At 45.3% G+C, this 16,337-nt stretch overlaps 1 protein-coding gene across 1 annotated transcript; it reads left to right on the top strand.

Moving 5' to 3' along the window:
• The first annotated feature begins 5,740 nt into the window (after positions 1-5,740).
• On the top strand, positions 5,741-14,991 carry ZSCAN21 (zinc finger and SCAN domain containing 21). The gene is made up of 4 exons (XM_007468877.1): positions 5,741-5,768; positions 10,929-11,418; positions 11,712-11,904; positions 13,767-14,991. The coding sequence occupies exons 2-4, from the start codon at positions 11,026-11,028 to the stop codon at positions 14,600-14,602; spliced, it is 1,422 nt and encodes a 473-aa protein (XP_007468939.1). The 5' UTR covers positions 5,741-5,768; positions 10,929-11,025; the 3' UTR covers positions 14,603-14,991.
• The last annotated feature ends 1,346 nt before the right edge of the window (positions 14,992-16,337 follow it).

The following is a 16,337-nucleotide window of genomic DNA, read 5'->3' as shown; positions in this document are numbered from 1 at the left end:
CCTCCATGGTCCTCTCACTCTTTCCTGAATATTAATTTACCCCTCACAAATGTCTCCCTTCTTTAAGTGAAACATGCTGGCAGTGTCCTCCATCCCATGAGTCCCTAAAAGACATTACCTTGAAATCAGGTCTTTGTGAAAATTTGGGACCCGTGACAGTCCCCGATGTTATGGACAGAATTTCACATGGCCTCTGAGTCTCTCAAACTGCACTAATCCCTACTCAATTCTTTCCCCTGCTCCAATCCTTCGTCAGCTCTTGCAATTCCAAATCCTCTGGGGAATGGTATTTCCTCTGGAGTCATGGGCATTACTGCACAGGTTTAAGAGGGCTTTCTTGTCCCAAACCATGCACATCCCTTCACCAGTAGTCACCACCACTGCCTCCAAGTCTCAGCTTTCTTTGGCACGGCCTCCACTCCAGATGCTTGAACACACACGTGCTAGCACGACTCCCCCCATCTGGATTATCTGTCATCGTGCGCCCTGCATTTGGTTCTGGACTCCACATTTTAAAAGAGAGACAGGCCGGCCGCAGGATGGTAAAACCAAAACCACCTCAGGTGTGCAATAAAGGGTTTTGCTTGGTGAGGAGAAGACACATGAGAACTTGGTCTCTGCCCTCAAGTATCTAAAGGCCTGTCATGTAGAGGAGGCATTCAGCTTGTCCTGCACGCCTCCAAGCAATCTAAATCCCTTTCAGCAAACATGATTGTCAGGCCATGTGCTGGGTGTCAGGAATAATAACAAAGAAAGAGGTCCAGCAGTGAGTAAGGTGGTTAAGTAAAGCCAGCTCTTCCCAGCTGCTACCAGGACTTCGGGCAAATTAGAAAAAGGCACCCCTTCCTCAAGACACTTGCCTGCCTTGTGCTAGTGAGTTGTGATAACCTTACAACTCCTGATAAGATGACTGGTGGCCCCAGGGTTCTGCAGGGCCCAAGGTGCACACCCAGAAGGAATGGCCCTAGTGGAAAACGCTGGGAGAAGGAACATTGCAGAGCCAGCCAGAGCAGGTGTCTGCATCGAATCAGGTCAGGTATGACACCCAGCGGTCCCGGGCAGGAAGGGATTTTGCAAGGGGGAGGGCTGGGCCAGATGCCCTGGATGATCTCCTTCTACTCAGAGATTATGCAATTTTTTTCTGGGTTCTTCCACCAACAACAGGGAACAAGCCGGCAACCTGCTCTTGTAAAAGCTTTGGCGGGAAACTTTACTGTCTCTTGTTAAGAAGGCAAGTGGCCCTCTCCAGAGGGGGTAGGACAACAACAACAAAAAAGGACCTGTGATGGGCAGAGCCACATCCTAGGGCAGGGCAGCGGGGAGGGCAGTGCGCTGACATTAAAACAGAGATCAGAAATAATATGGTAGCCAAGAGTTTTGAAGATGAAAATTTCCTTACTATTGGTACAGGTAATTACAAAGCTAGTTCACTCTCATGTGATCCAAATGCTTTAAAGATCTCAGAGCAGGTTATTATTATGCCCATTTTCCAGATAATTAAGCTGCATCTTCAAGTCCTCCAAGGCACATTAGCAACAGCGCTCCAGCTCTAAGCTATGGGGTTGTCTAACTACATCACCTTTATTCTCTTTTCATTTGCTTTAGCTGAATGAATGTCTTTGCAGCTTCCCAACAGGCTGTACAGGTGGACTCCCTCTGGGAAGAAAAAAGGAAGTTTTAAGAGCTGTGATGGGTAAGGAGCTTGCCTTGTTCTAAAAGAAACCAAGGTTTGATCACCCTCTGCTGGCCAAGCATAGTGATGGCAGCAAAAGTAAGTGATGGCGAGACTGAGCGAGGAAGATCCAGAAAGCAACCTTTTTAGAGAGAACCACGACCACCCTGCTGGAGGAGGAGGGAGGAAGCCCAGACCTGCAGTAACTAGCGTAGCTTTTCCCCTTCCAGACCTCTGCTACAAAGCGGGGTCTTTTTCTTTTTCAAACCAAATAATCTTTCAAGACAAGACTTCGTTGTACAGCAGAAACTAACACTACATTGTAAAGCAATTATACTCCAGTTAAAAAAAAAAAAAGACAAAAGAAAACCGAGTAATGAAGAGAAGGTTAAGTGGGAGAGTATAGAGGTCATTTAAATGAGGAACCGTGGACCCTCAGAGGGTCATTATACACTTCACATTCCAAGATTCAGAAGCAACTTTCAGACGATCATAGAACTGTTGTAGGTGGTCTTTGGGACAGTCACACATGGTAGTTTTTAAATATTTTGAAGGGCTGACAAGAACAACTACATGCATTTTGTGAGAGAAAAAGATCAATCAAGACTAGGATCAATGTGGGACTTCCTTGGCGGTCCAGTGGTTAAGACTCTGCGCTTTCACTGCCGAGGGCCTGGGCTTAATCCCTGGTTGGGGACCTAAGATTCCACAAGCCTTGTGGTGCAGCCAAAAAAAAGACTAGGATCAGTGAGTTGAAATTACAAGAAAGCAGATGTTTGCTTTTTGTTTGTTTGTTTTAATTTATTTTATTTATTTTTGGCTGTGTTGGGTCTTCGTTGCTGCACGTGGGCTTTCTCTAGTTGCGGCGAGCGGGGGCTACCCTTTGTTGTGGTGCGTGGGCTTGTCATTGCATTAGCTTCTCTTGCGGAGCACAAGCTCTAGGCGCGCGGGCTTCAGTAGTTGTGGCTCGCAGGCTCAGTAGTTGTGGTGCACGGGCTTAGTTGCTCCGCGGCATGTGGGATCCCCCCAGACCCTGGCTTGAACCCGTGTCCCCTGCATTGGGAGGCGGATTCTTAACCACTGTGCCACCAGGGAAGTCCCCTAGACGTTTGCTTTAATCGAAAGACCTTTTAGCAAGTAGAATTCTCCAAAAGGCAGGAACTGTCCTGTAATAAACTCCCTGCCACAGAGCTTTGCATGTTAGGAGACATCACATTGTGCATCCCCAAGACGACATGTCACTTAGTCACCATTTATTGGTCTCGTCTGTATTATCATGGACCACGTATTATTATGGACCATGTCCATAGTTATTTGTTTACATGTCTGCCAAGGACTATGTGTATTTTTCATTTTTCATTTTCTCCTTGTGCCTGAACCCAATGGCTGACACATTGTAGGTCCTTGGTTAGTGTTTGCTGAATGAATTCATTGGAAGAGTATGAGGTTCTTGTAAGTCAAAACTGTTCTGAAGAAGAAATGCAGAGCCACCAGCCACAATGGCTAACTTTTCCTTCGTCTGCTCTCTTGTGGTTTTGTCATGTGGCCATGGTTATATCAATAGATGATAATGGATCATGTAAGTTAACTTATTTTACCACAGTCTGATTTGGATGGGAGCATATTGATCTTTTTAATCTGCTGAGATATTGTAAGGACACAGGATTGAATTAGAGCATCTTGATTCTACTCTCAGCTCTGCTACTAATTAGCTCACTAGTGTTCCTCAGAGCTGACCTCTTCAGGCACAGGTGGGTTTCTTCATCTGAAAACAAGAACTTAACCAGCTTTTCCCTAAGGTCTCTCTTGCCATCAGTATTTTGCAACTCTAGGCCCTTTACTGTAGAAAGAACAATGGGCTTGGAACGGGAAGGATTTCCTTTAAGCCTCAACATCACAACTTACTGGTTGCATGACTCGGCAGAGATCCTTTTGTCTAAGAGGTTGGACAGAGCACTGCCAAGGCATCAATACATGTGTGACTCAGGAATTCCCTGGCGGTCCAGTGGTTAGGACTCCGAGCTTTCACTATAGAGGGCACGGGTTCAATCCTGCAAGCCTCACAGTGCGGCCAAAAAAAAACAAACAACAATAGCAACAACAACGAAACATGTGTGGCTCATAGAACTATGCAGGTTTCTGAGGTTTCTGGTTTCCCCCTCAGCCCAAGCGATTCTGTTCTATCTAGCTCTTGGCCACATTGCAAAAGAGCATGTGGGGTGGGAGTTGTGACTATTTTTAGAAACAATCTGCTACACACATTTATCTTCAATTTATCAATCCTTTGAAACATAATCCTGAGAATACTTACCCCTGTGAAATATTAAAATCTCTGTTTTATAGATCAGGAAACATGGGCTCAGGAAAGTAAGTAACTTCTCCAGTGTCATACAAGTGAGATGTGGGAAAGTCAAGATTCAAACTTGGCTCTTTCTTCAGAGTCTATACTTTTAAGCCCCTTACTGCCTCTGAGTTAGAAGAAGTCAGGATAATTGTTGTTTAAGGCACTAAGTTTTGGGGTAGTTTTTTATGTGGCAATAAAGAATTGAAACCAAGTGCTTAACACAGTACTGGCCCCCAGTAAGTACTCAGAGGAGGTGTGTGGAGGGAGTGGTAATGGTGAATGAATGCCATTGGGGCTGGAGGTGAAGGGAAAAATTAACAGGAGTCTAGGGCAAGCTGTAGGTCATCCAGCCCAAAAATTCACTCTGCAAAACTCCTGTCCTCCCCATTCCCAGGGCTCTTCCACTTCAAAGCAGCACAAGATGATGCAGGAAGTGGCCGTTTTTGAGCAACTCTCTTAGAAAGTCCTTCCTTGTATTGAACTTTTCTTTCATTTCCGTTCATTGCTCTTAGTTCTGTCCTCTGGGTCCCAGAAGACAAACTTCATTTTCAAGTGATGACACTTCACAAATTTGAAAACTAAGACTGCTTTGTCTCTCATTCTCCCCTTGTCCTCTCCTACCTAAGGTAAGAAAAATTCTCCAGATTCTCCTAGGTGGAATGGCATGGTGTTCAGAGCTCACACCTCCTGATGATTTCGTCATTTCTGGATGATCACTGGGGTTTGAACACTCCTCTTAACGTTTGCCACCCAGAAGGGGCCCATCTTAGACGTCTGACCAGTGCGTGGGGGAATGAATGAAACAAGACTGACTGTGTGATAACTGTTGAAACTGGTCAGTTGGTACATAGGGGACTCACTGTTGATCTTTTGTATGTCTTTGAATTTTGTTTTTTAATTTAAATGATCATAGAAAACATCAGGGAAAAACGTCTCATCTCTACAAATTTATGGTGCATTCAGACACGGTATCCCTGCGCAGGCACGTTGCTGTCCCTCAACATGTGTGCCTTTTGAGGGACCAGGCAAAAGCAAACTCAGTGAGGGCCAGACGGGGTGGGGCTGAGATCGAAAACATTGAGAATCTACAGTCCCGTAACCTGCAGTTGAGCAACAGCGGCGGGGGAAAAGGTAGGCAAGGACCTCTGTACAAAGTCCTGCAGCATCAGGAGCTTCTGGAAGGCGGCCTCAGAGATTTCTGCCCAGGAAGTGTCGAAGCCGCAAAGCCCCAAGGGCACAGCTACTTCAGGTGGATGCCGCCGCCGGGCATCTGAGTGTGATAACTGAATCTCGGGCTTCGTGGGCTAAGCGTGGGGCTCTGTCCAAAACGGGGACCGAGTTCTCACGCGGTGACCGACCTGAGGGTCACAGGGGAACGGGCCTCTGAAGTCCACGAGGAGGACCGAGGCCGCCGCGCCGAGCCCACGCCTCTCCTTGGCCCGGGGCGTCGGGGGCGGGGTGCGAAAACCGCCAAAACTTCATCTGGTCGACCCCTCCTTGGTTAAAAAAAAAAGGAATGGGAAAGAGGTCCCCGCCTGTTCACGTTGAGAGGGTGCCTCCACTAGTCACTTTCGCTCCTCAGCCTCCCGAGGAACCGAGACACCGAGATGCCAAAAAAGACCTCCCAACTTCCTAGAGGGGCCTCTGCGGCCCCGCACAGCTCTCCGCGGGCGGGGCTATGACGCACTTCCGGCTGCGTCGGCGGCGGTGCGCGTCGAGGTGTTCCAGCGGCCCGAGAGGATTTTACTCACGGTGAGCTTCTCGGTCCCCGGTTCGCGTGGCGGGCGGAAGCGGGAGTGTTCGCCGAAGGGTGCGGGGAGAGACGGGTGGGCTAGGCAGCTGTGGCCTGTGAGGACTCGCCAGACTAGTCCTGGGAGGGTGGTGGGAGGAGCCCCCAGTCCCTGCCCAGCCCCAGACGGCGGAGGCGTTTGCTCTCTTGAAAGCATTCCCCCCCCCCCAACCACGCACACCCCCAGGGGTTTAAAAAGGTGAAAGTTGGTTTCTTTCGTGTTCCAGAGCAGTTTTTCTCTGCGCTCCCTGAGCCGAACGGCCCGTCAGTCTGAGCGGGGCTGCTTTCTCTTTTTCCCTGGCTCTCGGTAGGCGGTCCGAATTAAAGGCTAATTGATAAGAATTCGCCCGAGGGGGTTGGGGACCTCGTGTGAGAAACTGGGCCTCAGAAGTCCTGGGTAGTATCTGTTCCAAGGGAGGGAATAGGGAGGGCTTTGTTCAGGTTAGAAAGCATGTAACAGGGATCTGCTCCAGTTTGGAAACACATTTTTAGAGGACCATTTATTTATAAATAGTTTGTCAAGAGAAAGGTGATCTGGTGAGTGAGGTCCTTGGAAACCTCTTATATAAGGAGCAATAGAAAGAACTGTGAAGAAAAGAGAACTGTTTTCAGGTATTGGAAGCCTACAACGGAGAAAGTAAGTTTTGGTTTAGGACCAAACTAGGATCAGTGAAGAAAGAAGATAAAAAGTGATGCAGAATTTGGTGCAGTTTAAAGAAAACCTGTAACAATTAGAACTGTCCAGCAGTAGAAATCTGTGCCTCATGAATTATCAAGTTTGCCTGCGTAGGAGTTTTCAGGTACAGAATGAGTATGTCAGAAGCATTCTAGCATTAATTGGTAAGTCATGTTAAATTGTTAGACTGTAATAATTTGGTTTATTTATGCCTCATCTTGTTCTAGAATGGATTTGGGGCACTTTGATAAGGGCATATAAGCTTTGGGAAATCGGCATAAAAGAGGGGGAAAAAACCTCGGAACAGAACAAAGGCCTCTGCTTGTAGTAGACCATGAACTTTTCCTTGATGGGCCTCTTGTGCTAAACATTCTAGCGAGCTTAAAATAGTTCACTGTAGTTGAAGACAGTGTGAGTAATGAAGCCTTTGTTTTCTATTCACATGCTTTTTTATTTTATAAGCACCTTATTAAGAAAAATTCGAAAGCTAAGACCTTGAGGGAGGGCATCCCTTTAGACAAACTCAACATGACCAGTGTGGTCATGACCAATACTGGAGTTGCCAGAGGCAGACAAGAGACAAGGAGATCTGAGAGGCAACAGGGGCTGAAATCTTTGAGACCTTGTTGGCCTTATGATGATTTTGGCTTTTAATCTGTATGACACACAAAGCCTTGAAAGGTGTGAGCAGAGGAATGAGGTGATCTGACTTGTATTTAACAGGCAACAGATGATGGACTGGTGGGACAGCAGTGCTGGAGGTAGCGAACTCTGAATCTCTTAGTTGTAGAGATTTGCTCATGAATTGCGTGCAGAATGTGAAGGAGGAGTTGGGTCCCCAGGTTTTTTTGGTCCGGAAAAAACGGTGGAGTTGCCATTAACTAAGATGAGCAGCTTTGGGGGAAAGATGGGAAGTACAGTTTCAGGCGTGTTAAGCTTGAGATGCCACTGGACATGCTGGTGGCAACGTCAAGTGGGTAGCTTGTTATGTGAGTCTGGAGTTCAGAAGAGAGGTCCAGGCTGCAGATAAATTGGCGGCTGTTGAGTATATAGATGGTACTTAAAGCCACGTGACTGGATGAACTCTCCAAAGAGAGTGAGTACAGTTAGGAAGAAGGCTCCAAGCACCCAGCCCTCCACTTGTTTGTGGCCTTGCTGAGGCATGAATTTGAATTGTGGGCACTGCAAAACTGGTGTGCTAGAATAAACCACTGAGCCATTGAGCCAGCCCAGCCAGTTGCCCAGCAGCAACAACTAGGGAAACTTTCTTCTTTAATTATGACTATGTATGTGTTTTGCAAAGGCGATTGTGTGATATAGTGGCATCTGTGAGTTTGAACTCGCCAACTTCTGGGAACAGATCCCATGTGAACGTGATACAGGACACTCACTGTTTAATGCCTCCTGTGCTGGGTTATAACTCCTAGTGTCTTGCAGAGTTTCCCAGGCTGGATCCCAGAAGCTGAGCAGTCTTTCCTGTTCTTGGGGTGCCCTCCTCTGAAGAGAGTGGGAAATTTTTTAACCAGTTATGTTACAAAGTTATTCCAACACTTCGGAGGTCCACTTGAAAGGATTTCTAAGGAATGCTCCCAGCGCTACTACATCTATATTTAGGTTATTTTAGCCTTTGGTGCTAATGCCTCTATTTTAAGAGACTAGATGACAGTGCTCCCCACCCCCCCGCTCAGTTTTCAATTAATTCTGAACTTGGGAGCTTCAGTAGTGTACTGGGTGCAGAGGATAGCATAAACGAGTGTTCAGTGCTGATGCTGGTCCACTGTGTTGGAATACCCGTTGGCACCTCATAGGATGCTTCAGAATTTGGGTACAGTAGAGGGGAGTCCCAGCTAGCATCCCAAGAGTTCTGAACTAATTAGCAGCTGATAATTATTGACTTTCTCGTAAAAGCAAGGTTATGTATTGAGGTTTTATTCCTAGAACCCCACTTCCTATATTTTTTAATTACCAAAATTGATTACAAAAATAAAGGGGAAGAGTCATATAAAATACATGTTTTTAATACATATTTACTAAATGTGTGAAACTAAACATCTGATATAAAAGCTGTAACATAAATGTACCTTTTTTGGAAGGTTCTGCATGGGCTGGAATTGCTTTTTTGTTTTCCTGGGTTTCTTTTTTTGAAGGGCATAGAATTTGGGCATTAGAAGTAAAATCTATTTTATTTATTAAAAACTGCTTATGATTCCTTTGGAGATTTTATGATTTTCTGGCTACAAAAGTAATAATACCCATTATAGAAAATTTAGGAAAAAAAAAGACTTTAAAAAATTGAAATCATTCATAATTCTGGTACCCAGAAATATCACTGTTTGTGTTTTTATCTTTTTCCTTCATTGTGATTGTGTGTATATTATGAGTGTGTGTGCGAGATGATATTTCAAGTGCTGTCAAGCCAGATCCATGGAGATTGACACGCATGTTAGAAATTAGCATACCCAACTTTTTAAATGCCTTAGCTTTAGATTATCTGCAACTCCTGTTCCCTCGTCTTCAGCTTTTATGAGCCATTTATACATCCTTTTTATGTTCTCTACCATTGTTATCAATATAATTTCATGTAATGAACACCCACATAGATTTTTTACGTGTTTGGCTCTTTCTTGAGACTGCTGGAGTTTTTCCTGGTCTAGATTATTCAAATTCAGTATGGGAACACCTATGTGACAGGAAAGGTGCTGCTTACAGTTTGAAAACATGCTCATCAGGAAGGCCAGTCACAAGTGTGTAAGATTAATTAACTTATGTAGTTTTCTTTCAGAGTACTATATTTAATGAATGCCAATAATGATAGACTGATTCTGTTGTCTGTTTACTCATTTCTTTTCCATCTCCCCCACAACTTGAAAGCTGTGTGAGAGTAGGCGTGTATCTGTTTTAGGCATCCCTGCAGTCCTAGCATCGAGCCCATGGCAGGTATTCAGCAAATGTTGAGTGAATGGATTTCACTTTTTTGGCATATGAAGAAAATGGAAGTAATTATATTTACTATAGATGTTTTCAGTATTCTAATGTATCAGCTGACAAATATATATAATATTTAAAATTTAAAAGGAAAAATACTCTTAAACATCTTTTGTATTGTATATTGTGGTTTAATTTTTCCCTTCAGCTTCCCCTCAGCAGTATGTGTCTCATCAAAAGAAATACCTTTGAAAGAACATAGGTTACTTTTAGTCTAATCTCTTGTCATTCCACTGGTCTTTCTGTGAAAGCTAAACATAAATGGCATTTTAAAACAAGAGTATGCCCTGCTTAAAATGGGTCAAGTGAAGCTCAAATTACATCACTAACTATGCTCAATCATTTAAAAATATGCTAGTTAATTCCAGGCTTCTAACATGATTCCTGGTTTTGCTAACTAGCCCTGTCATTTGACTAGTAAATTTTTAATGCTGAAGCTAAAAGTTGATAGGTTTAGACAGACTTCATTTGGCCAGTAGATGGCCTGTTGAGATCTCAGGAATTGTAAGATTCTGAAACAGTTTTTGGAGCAAAGTTAATTTAAATTTAGTTTTAAGCTTACACCACAGTGCTTTTTTTTTTTTTTCAAATCGAGGTATATTTGATGTACAATATTATATAAGTTACAAGTGTACAACATAGTGATTCACAATTTTTAAAGATTATACTCCATTTATAGTTATTATAAAATATTGGCTATATTCCCTCTACTGTACAGTATATCCTTGTAGCTTATTTCTTTAATACATAGTGGATTGTACCTCTTAATTTCCAGCCCTATATCGCCCCTCCCCCCTTCTCTCACCCTACTGGTAACCACTGGTTTGTTCTCTGTATCTGTGAGTCTGTTTCTTTTTTATTATATTCACTAGTTTTTTTTTATTTTTTAGGTTTTGCATATAAGTGACAATATACAGTATTTGTCTTTCTCTGTCTGACTTTTCACTAAACATAATATCCTCCAAGTCCATCCATGTTGTTGCAGGTGGCAAAATTTCACTCTTTTTTATGGCTGACTAGTATACCATTTTGTGTGTGTGTGTGTGTGTGTGTGTGTGTGTGTGTGTGTGTGTGTGTATACACGTCCACGCCCCACATCTTCTTTATCTGTTTCTCTGTTGATGGACACTTAGATTGCTTTCATATTTTGGTAATTGTAAATAATGCTGCTATGAACATTGGGGTGCATGTATATTTTTGAATTAGTGTTTTCGTTTTCTTCAGACATATATGCAGGAGCGGGGTTGAGCCACAGTGCACTTTTTCAGAGAGTGGAGGGAAAGTCAAATCAAATAGGATATCCTGAGCTGACTCCAGAAAGATATTTGACAGTCATTGTTATATGGTAGTTTTCTGATGGCCATAATTTCCACAGTTTCCTGTGCTAAAGGTGTGGCTATAAAGACCAAAAAGCATACATACTTTTTCTTTTGGTAATTTTATGGTAACCATATTTTCATAGGTTTAACGTGTAGCCCTAAAGAACCAGAAACCCAAAGGAACCAGTACTCCTGCTACACAGAGCCCCATTTTAGTGACACTGTTTCTGGAGTACCTATATGATGACCAAGGTACTGGGCATGGCCACAGTTCTGGGCCCTAGAACTCCACAAGAGCAGGGGCCTGTGATTGTGAAGGTCGAGGAGGAGGAGAAAGGGAAGCGCCTTCCCAGCTTGGAGACGTTCCGCCAGCGCTTCAGGCAGTTTGGGTACCATGACACCCCTGGCCCTCGGGAGGCCCTCAGCCAGCTCCGGGTGCTCTGCTGTGAGTGGCTGCGGCCTGAGATTCACACCAAGGAGCAGATCCTGGAGCTGCTGGTGCTGGAGCAGTTCCTGACCATCCTGCCCCAGGAGCTCCAGGCCTGGGTGCAAGAGCACTGCCCGGAGAGCGCTGAAGAGGCCGTCACTCTCCTGGAAGATCTGGAGCGAGAGCTGGATGAGCCAGCACAGCAGGTAGGCTGGGGAGACCTTTTACTCTGTGAGGTCGGAAGCGTAGCAGTCCAGGCAGGAGCGGGTTTGTTCACACACTGAGAATAACTGAATGGACCCTCCGCTGAGTTAGACCATGTTTCCTCCTATTTTTCTTCTGCTATCCTATATGGAATTAGGGAATTACCCTTGGGAGTTGAATGGGATGGATGCTTTTCTTTTTCCTAGAGGTTCTACATAGCTGTCCTGAGGTTTTCTTTTGTTCTGGTTCTTAAAGTGAGCTGTGCACAGACCCAGCCGTTCCTAATTGTCTCTAGGCCTCACCGCCTCCCAGTGAACAGAAACAATGGTGGGAGAAGATGGCATCCTCAGGAACAGTGGAGGAATCCCTGAGCAGCCCGCAGCCACGGTCTGTGGAGACCAGTTACAAATACGAGTCTTGGGGGCCCCTCTACATCCAAGAGACTGGTGAAGAGGAGGACTTCACTCCAGAGCTGAGAAAGATTCAAGGTAGGATCATCTGTCAGGCCCCCACTCGGTGCCTGGGCCTTTGTGGTTGAAGAAACACTCGTCCTAATTCCTGGTTGTGAGGTGGCCCCCTAGGCTGACTCAACTGGTCTGGCTGACGAGGCAGAATGAGTTCCTTCCCTCCCTCAGGTGTGTCTCAGTCAGTCCTGGCGTGAGAACAGATGACATGCTCATAAAGGGAGAGTTGAAGTGAGTTTAGTAAGGGGACTGTTCATGGAAGCGAGGACAGCTTGAATGAATCAGTAAGAGGTGGCGCTGGTTCATTAGTTAATGACTTAGTGAACCTGCTGTGATCAGTTTGGGATTATGTAGAAATGGTCCTGGTAATTTCTTTTTCAACTTACACCTCATTAAGCTATTTTAAATGTTTAACTTTTTTAAGTTATTTACTTCCCACACATAGTTCATGGCAACTTGAAGGGAAATCTGTACATGTAGCCAAGTGACTGCTCATCATAGGGACTGAGAGGGATTTTAGCTGCTGCTTCAGTCAGCAGTGGACAGTGAGGAGGGGGTGAGCCTAGAAGCAGCTGGTAGCAGAGGAGGGAAATAGATGGTGGGTGGAGAGAGAGACAGGGACGAGGAGAAAGTGGCTTAGAGGAAAGTACCTTGTTGACTGAGGCTTCTGGACTTGGCGGAGGGATGACACTTCTCAAAGGGAGCCCATTTTTCAGTGTGAATTTCTCTTACTCCCCTTTTCTGTGTATGTGGATGGTTAGGTGGATTTTTTTTTTTTTTTTTTTTTGCGGTACGCGGGCCTCTCACTGTTGTGGCCTCTCCCGTTGCAGAGCAGAGGCTCCGGACGCGCAGGCTCAGCGGCCATGGCTCACAGGCCCAGCCGCTCCGCGGCATGTGGGATCTTCCGGGACCGGGGCACGAACCCATGTCCCCTGCATCAGCAGGCGGACTCTCAACCACTGTGCCACCAGGGAAGCCCTAGGTGGACTTTTTTTTTTTGTGTGTGGTATGCGGGCCTCTCACTGTTGTGGCCTCTCCCGTTGCGGAGCACAGGCTCCGGATGCGCAGGCTCAGCGACCATGGCTCACGGGCCCAGCCGCTCTGCGGCATGTGGGATCTTCCCCGACCGGGGCACGAACCCGTGTCCCCTGCATCGGCAGGCGGACTCTCAACCACTGCGCCACCAGGGAAGCCCCCTAGGTGGACTTTTAAGAGGTGTGACTGCCTCGTGAAGTGCTCTAAAAAAGCTAAACTGCTTCAGTCTGATTTTGACAGTTACTTTATAACTAAGAGAATGATAAGACATAGCCAATGTAGGTGAAATGATGAGAGTTAAACGCTCATGAGAGTTAAGTACTGTCATTCAAATTAGTAAGGATCTGGGACTAGAATGATTATAAGTGGACCAAACGTTCTCTTTTATTGCTTTTATATTCAGCTTTTGTGAGAAAAAGGATTTTGTGAGTTTGCCACTAGCCTCTTCTCCCTTAATTATCCTTTTTATTTTCCTTTATCAACTTTGACCCTTTCATAATCTTTCTTTCTTGTTTCTTTCTACCTGAGCATCACCCAGCTCCTTTGCTGCTGTCTCAGTATGCTTGGTTTTGCCTAATTGCCCTCTATCCCCGAAGTTCTCCTGGCAGAGAACACCATGTACTTCTCATACCATGATAGCTTCTGGCAGGGGGCTTGCGTGAAAGTCTGGCATCGTAAACTAGATCTGATAATGACTTATTTGTATCAGTGTGATACTGTAACTTCATAGAGCAATATTTGGTTACCCCTTAGAATCCATTAGTGTCACCTAGTGATTCTATTTCTCATTTAACAGTTTCTTCTCAGGACAGGAAACAACTGACATGTCCTTATTCTACTTACTGTTTCAGATCGTAAGTCGAACACCCAGAATGAGGAATCAACAGATAAGCAGGAAAGTTCTGAAGAATTTCACGCAGAAGGATTCAGAAGGGATTCTATTCCCATGATTATTGCCAACAAATGTGAGGCCAGGTTAGAAAGGCAGTGGGTTAACCTGGAAAAGGGAAGAGGAACAAAAATTCCTCTCCAAGACAAAGGTCCCTCAAAAGGTAGAGAAGTAATGACTAAACCTGCACCAGCAGAGAGACGTTATATATGTGCTGAGTGTGGGAAAGCCTTTAGTAATAGCTCAAATCTCACTAAACATCGGAGAACACACACTGGGGAGAAACCGTATGTGTGCACCAAATGTGGGAAAGCTTTTAGCCACAGCTCCAACCTGACCCTTCACTACAGAACACACTTGGTGGACCGGCCCTATGACTGTAAGTGTGGAAAAGCCTTCGGTCAGAGCTCGGACCTCCTTAAACATCAGCGAATGCACGCTGAAGAGGCTCCTTACCAGTGTAAAGATTGCGGCAAAGCCTTCAGCGGGAAAGGCAGCCTCATTCGACACTATCGAATACACACTGGGGAGAAGCCATATCAGTGTAACGAGTGTGGGAAGAGCTTTAGTCAGCACGCTGGTCTTAGTTCTCACCAGAGACTCCACACTGGAGAGAAGCCGTATAAATGTAAGGAGTGTGGGAAAGCCTTCAACCACAGCTCCAATTTTAATAAACACCATAGAATCCATACCGGGGAAAAGCCCTATTGGTGTAATAATTGTGGGAAAACCTTCTGTAGTAAGTCCAATCTTTCCAAACATCAGAGAGTCCACACTGCAGAGGGAGAAGGGCCTTAACTGTCAGGTATGCTCTCTTGATGGTTTTTGTTTTTTTAACTTCAGAACGTGAATGCTAGGGAGAAAGCCCAGTAATTGCAGTGTAAACTCTGGGGTAGATTTCGTTTTACTCGACGTCGAGGGGACAGTGAGAGCTCAGGCGGGGACACAGAGGGTTCCTCACCTGCCCGCTGGCTGCAGCAGGGTCCCCTCACCGCACTTCAAGTCCCATAAACCATGCGGACGTTGCCTTTTGTATAGTTAAAGTACTGTGTATCCGGTATAATTAAGGAGGAAACATTAAAACTGTTTAACTGTTTTAACATATATTCAAGAATTATGATTTGTAAAGAAATGAGCCATGTTGAACACAGTTTAATCCGATTCAGAATAAACTTAAAACATCTTGTGATGCCTCAGGACTATTTTATTAAAAAATTGTATGTTATTCAACACTATTCTAGAGAGGAAACTTCCTACTGGTTTTGCTTTTGGAAAATTTGGATTTGGGGTAAATAGAACTTTCAGTGATTGTGAGTGTGTGTGTGAGGAAATTGCGGCAGGGTGTGCAGATAGCTGCAGCTTAGTCTTCATCGTGCTTTTCCTGCGTACAGAACACGTTTTTCCAGCATTTGGGAACATTTTGTCAGCCTCATGCTTTTTGGGCGTGTATACTCTTGTCTCTGCCGAAGTCTGAAAATCTGACTCCCTGAGAAGCTTCCTACTAAATTCCAGAAGCCAATAATACACAGTATGATTACCTTAAATCCATCCTGTTTTTTTCCCTCTGACTGCAAACTCTTTGATTTAAGGTATGGCTTTTGGCCAGTTGGTCCTCCTGTTACCTGGAAACCCAATGACTTCACTCTTTGCTCCTATCATTTGCTTATCTTCATATTGTGAGTTTTTTCCACCTCTTATTAGTAGTCACTGAAATATCTCTTTGTCTGCTGCTGCAGCCCTAGTGGTCACGCAAACCTGACATGCCAGGATTGGGGACAGCAAGAAAGTGTCATGTCTAGTACCGCTTCTGATCGCTGGAAACTGCCTCGTATGCCATCCTGGGATCAGATTAAACTACAGGTAATGAGTCTATGCAGCAGCCAAATATATTAGGGCGGCGGGAGGGGGGGGTCATTACTGAAAAAGAATCAATAGTGCTTGAAATCTGAAGGGTTCTTACTGTTCTGGTGGCCTGCTGACGATCTGGACATCCCTGCCAGCTCCTTTGGACATTTTGTGTGAGCCATCCTGTTTGTATATTAACCCTCCCGGAAGCCCGCAGAGAATTTAGTGATTAGGTGGCAGCTGGCTATCTGTAGGGCCCCCTCCGAAACTGCTCCAGATGAAGGCTGAGGAGCCTGCTGAGCCCTCGTCCTCCTCTGGTGAGAGCGGACTGGGCCCCCCATCTGTCCTGCCACTCACCTTCCTGACTCTCTGCAGTGGTAGTTTCTGATGGGTGCTGCTGTGACGCAAAGGTCCACACACTTCCTTTCAGCTCCCATCGGTCCATCTGCGAGCTGAAATCTTCCTCTGATCTCCTTGTCTCCAGACTTTCAGCCTTATTCTTTGCAGACCCCTTGTCTAGACAAGTCACAGCCCAGGAGGCCACTTCTCCCTCCATGAAAAGTTGGTTCCAGGTAGACTGCTCACAGCTCTGCTGCCCACCAGATTCCCCTCATTCTGTCCTTTAGGGCCATTCCTGAGCAAGGCCGTGTGAATCAGCACATTTTTGGTTCACACACCAAAATATTGA

The sequence above is a fragment of the Lipotes vexillifer genome, unplaced genomic scaffold (genome assembly GCF_000442215.2).
Source record: "Lipotes vexillifer unplaced genomic scaffold, Lipotes_vexillifer_v1.1 scaffold12, whole genome shotgun sequence".
Classification (NCBI taxonomy): domain Eukaryota; kingdom Metazoa; phylum Chordata; class Mammalia; order Artiodactyla; family Lipotidae; genus Lipotes; species Lipotes vexillifer.
Note: the sequence above shows the minus strand (reverse complement) of the source record. Positions and strands in the feature narration are given on the sequence as shown.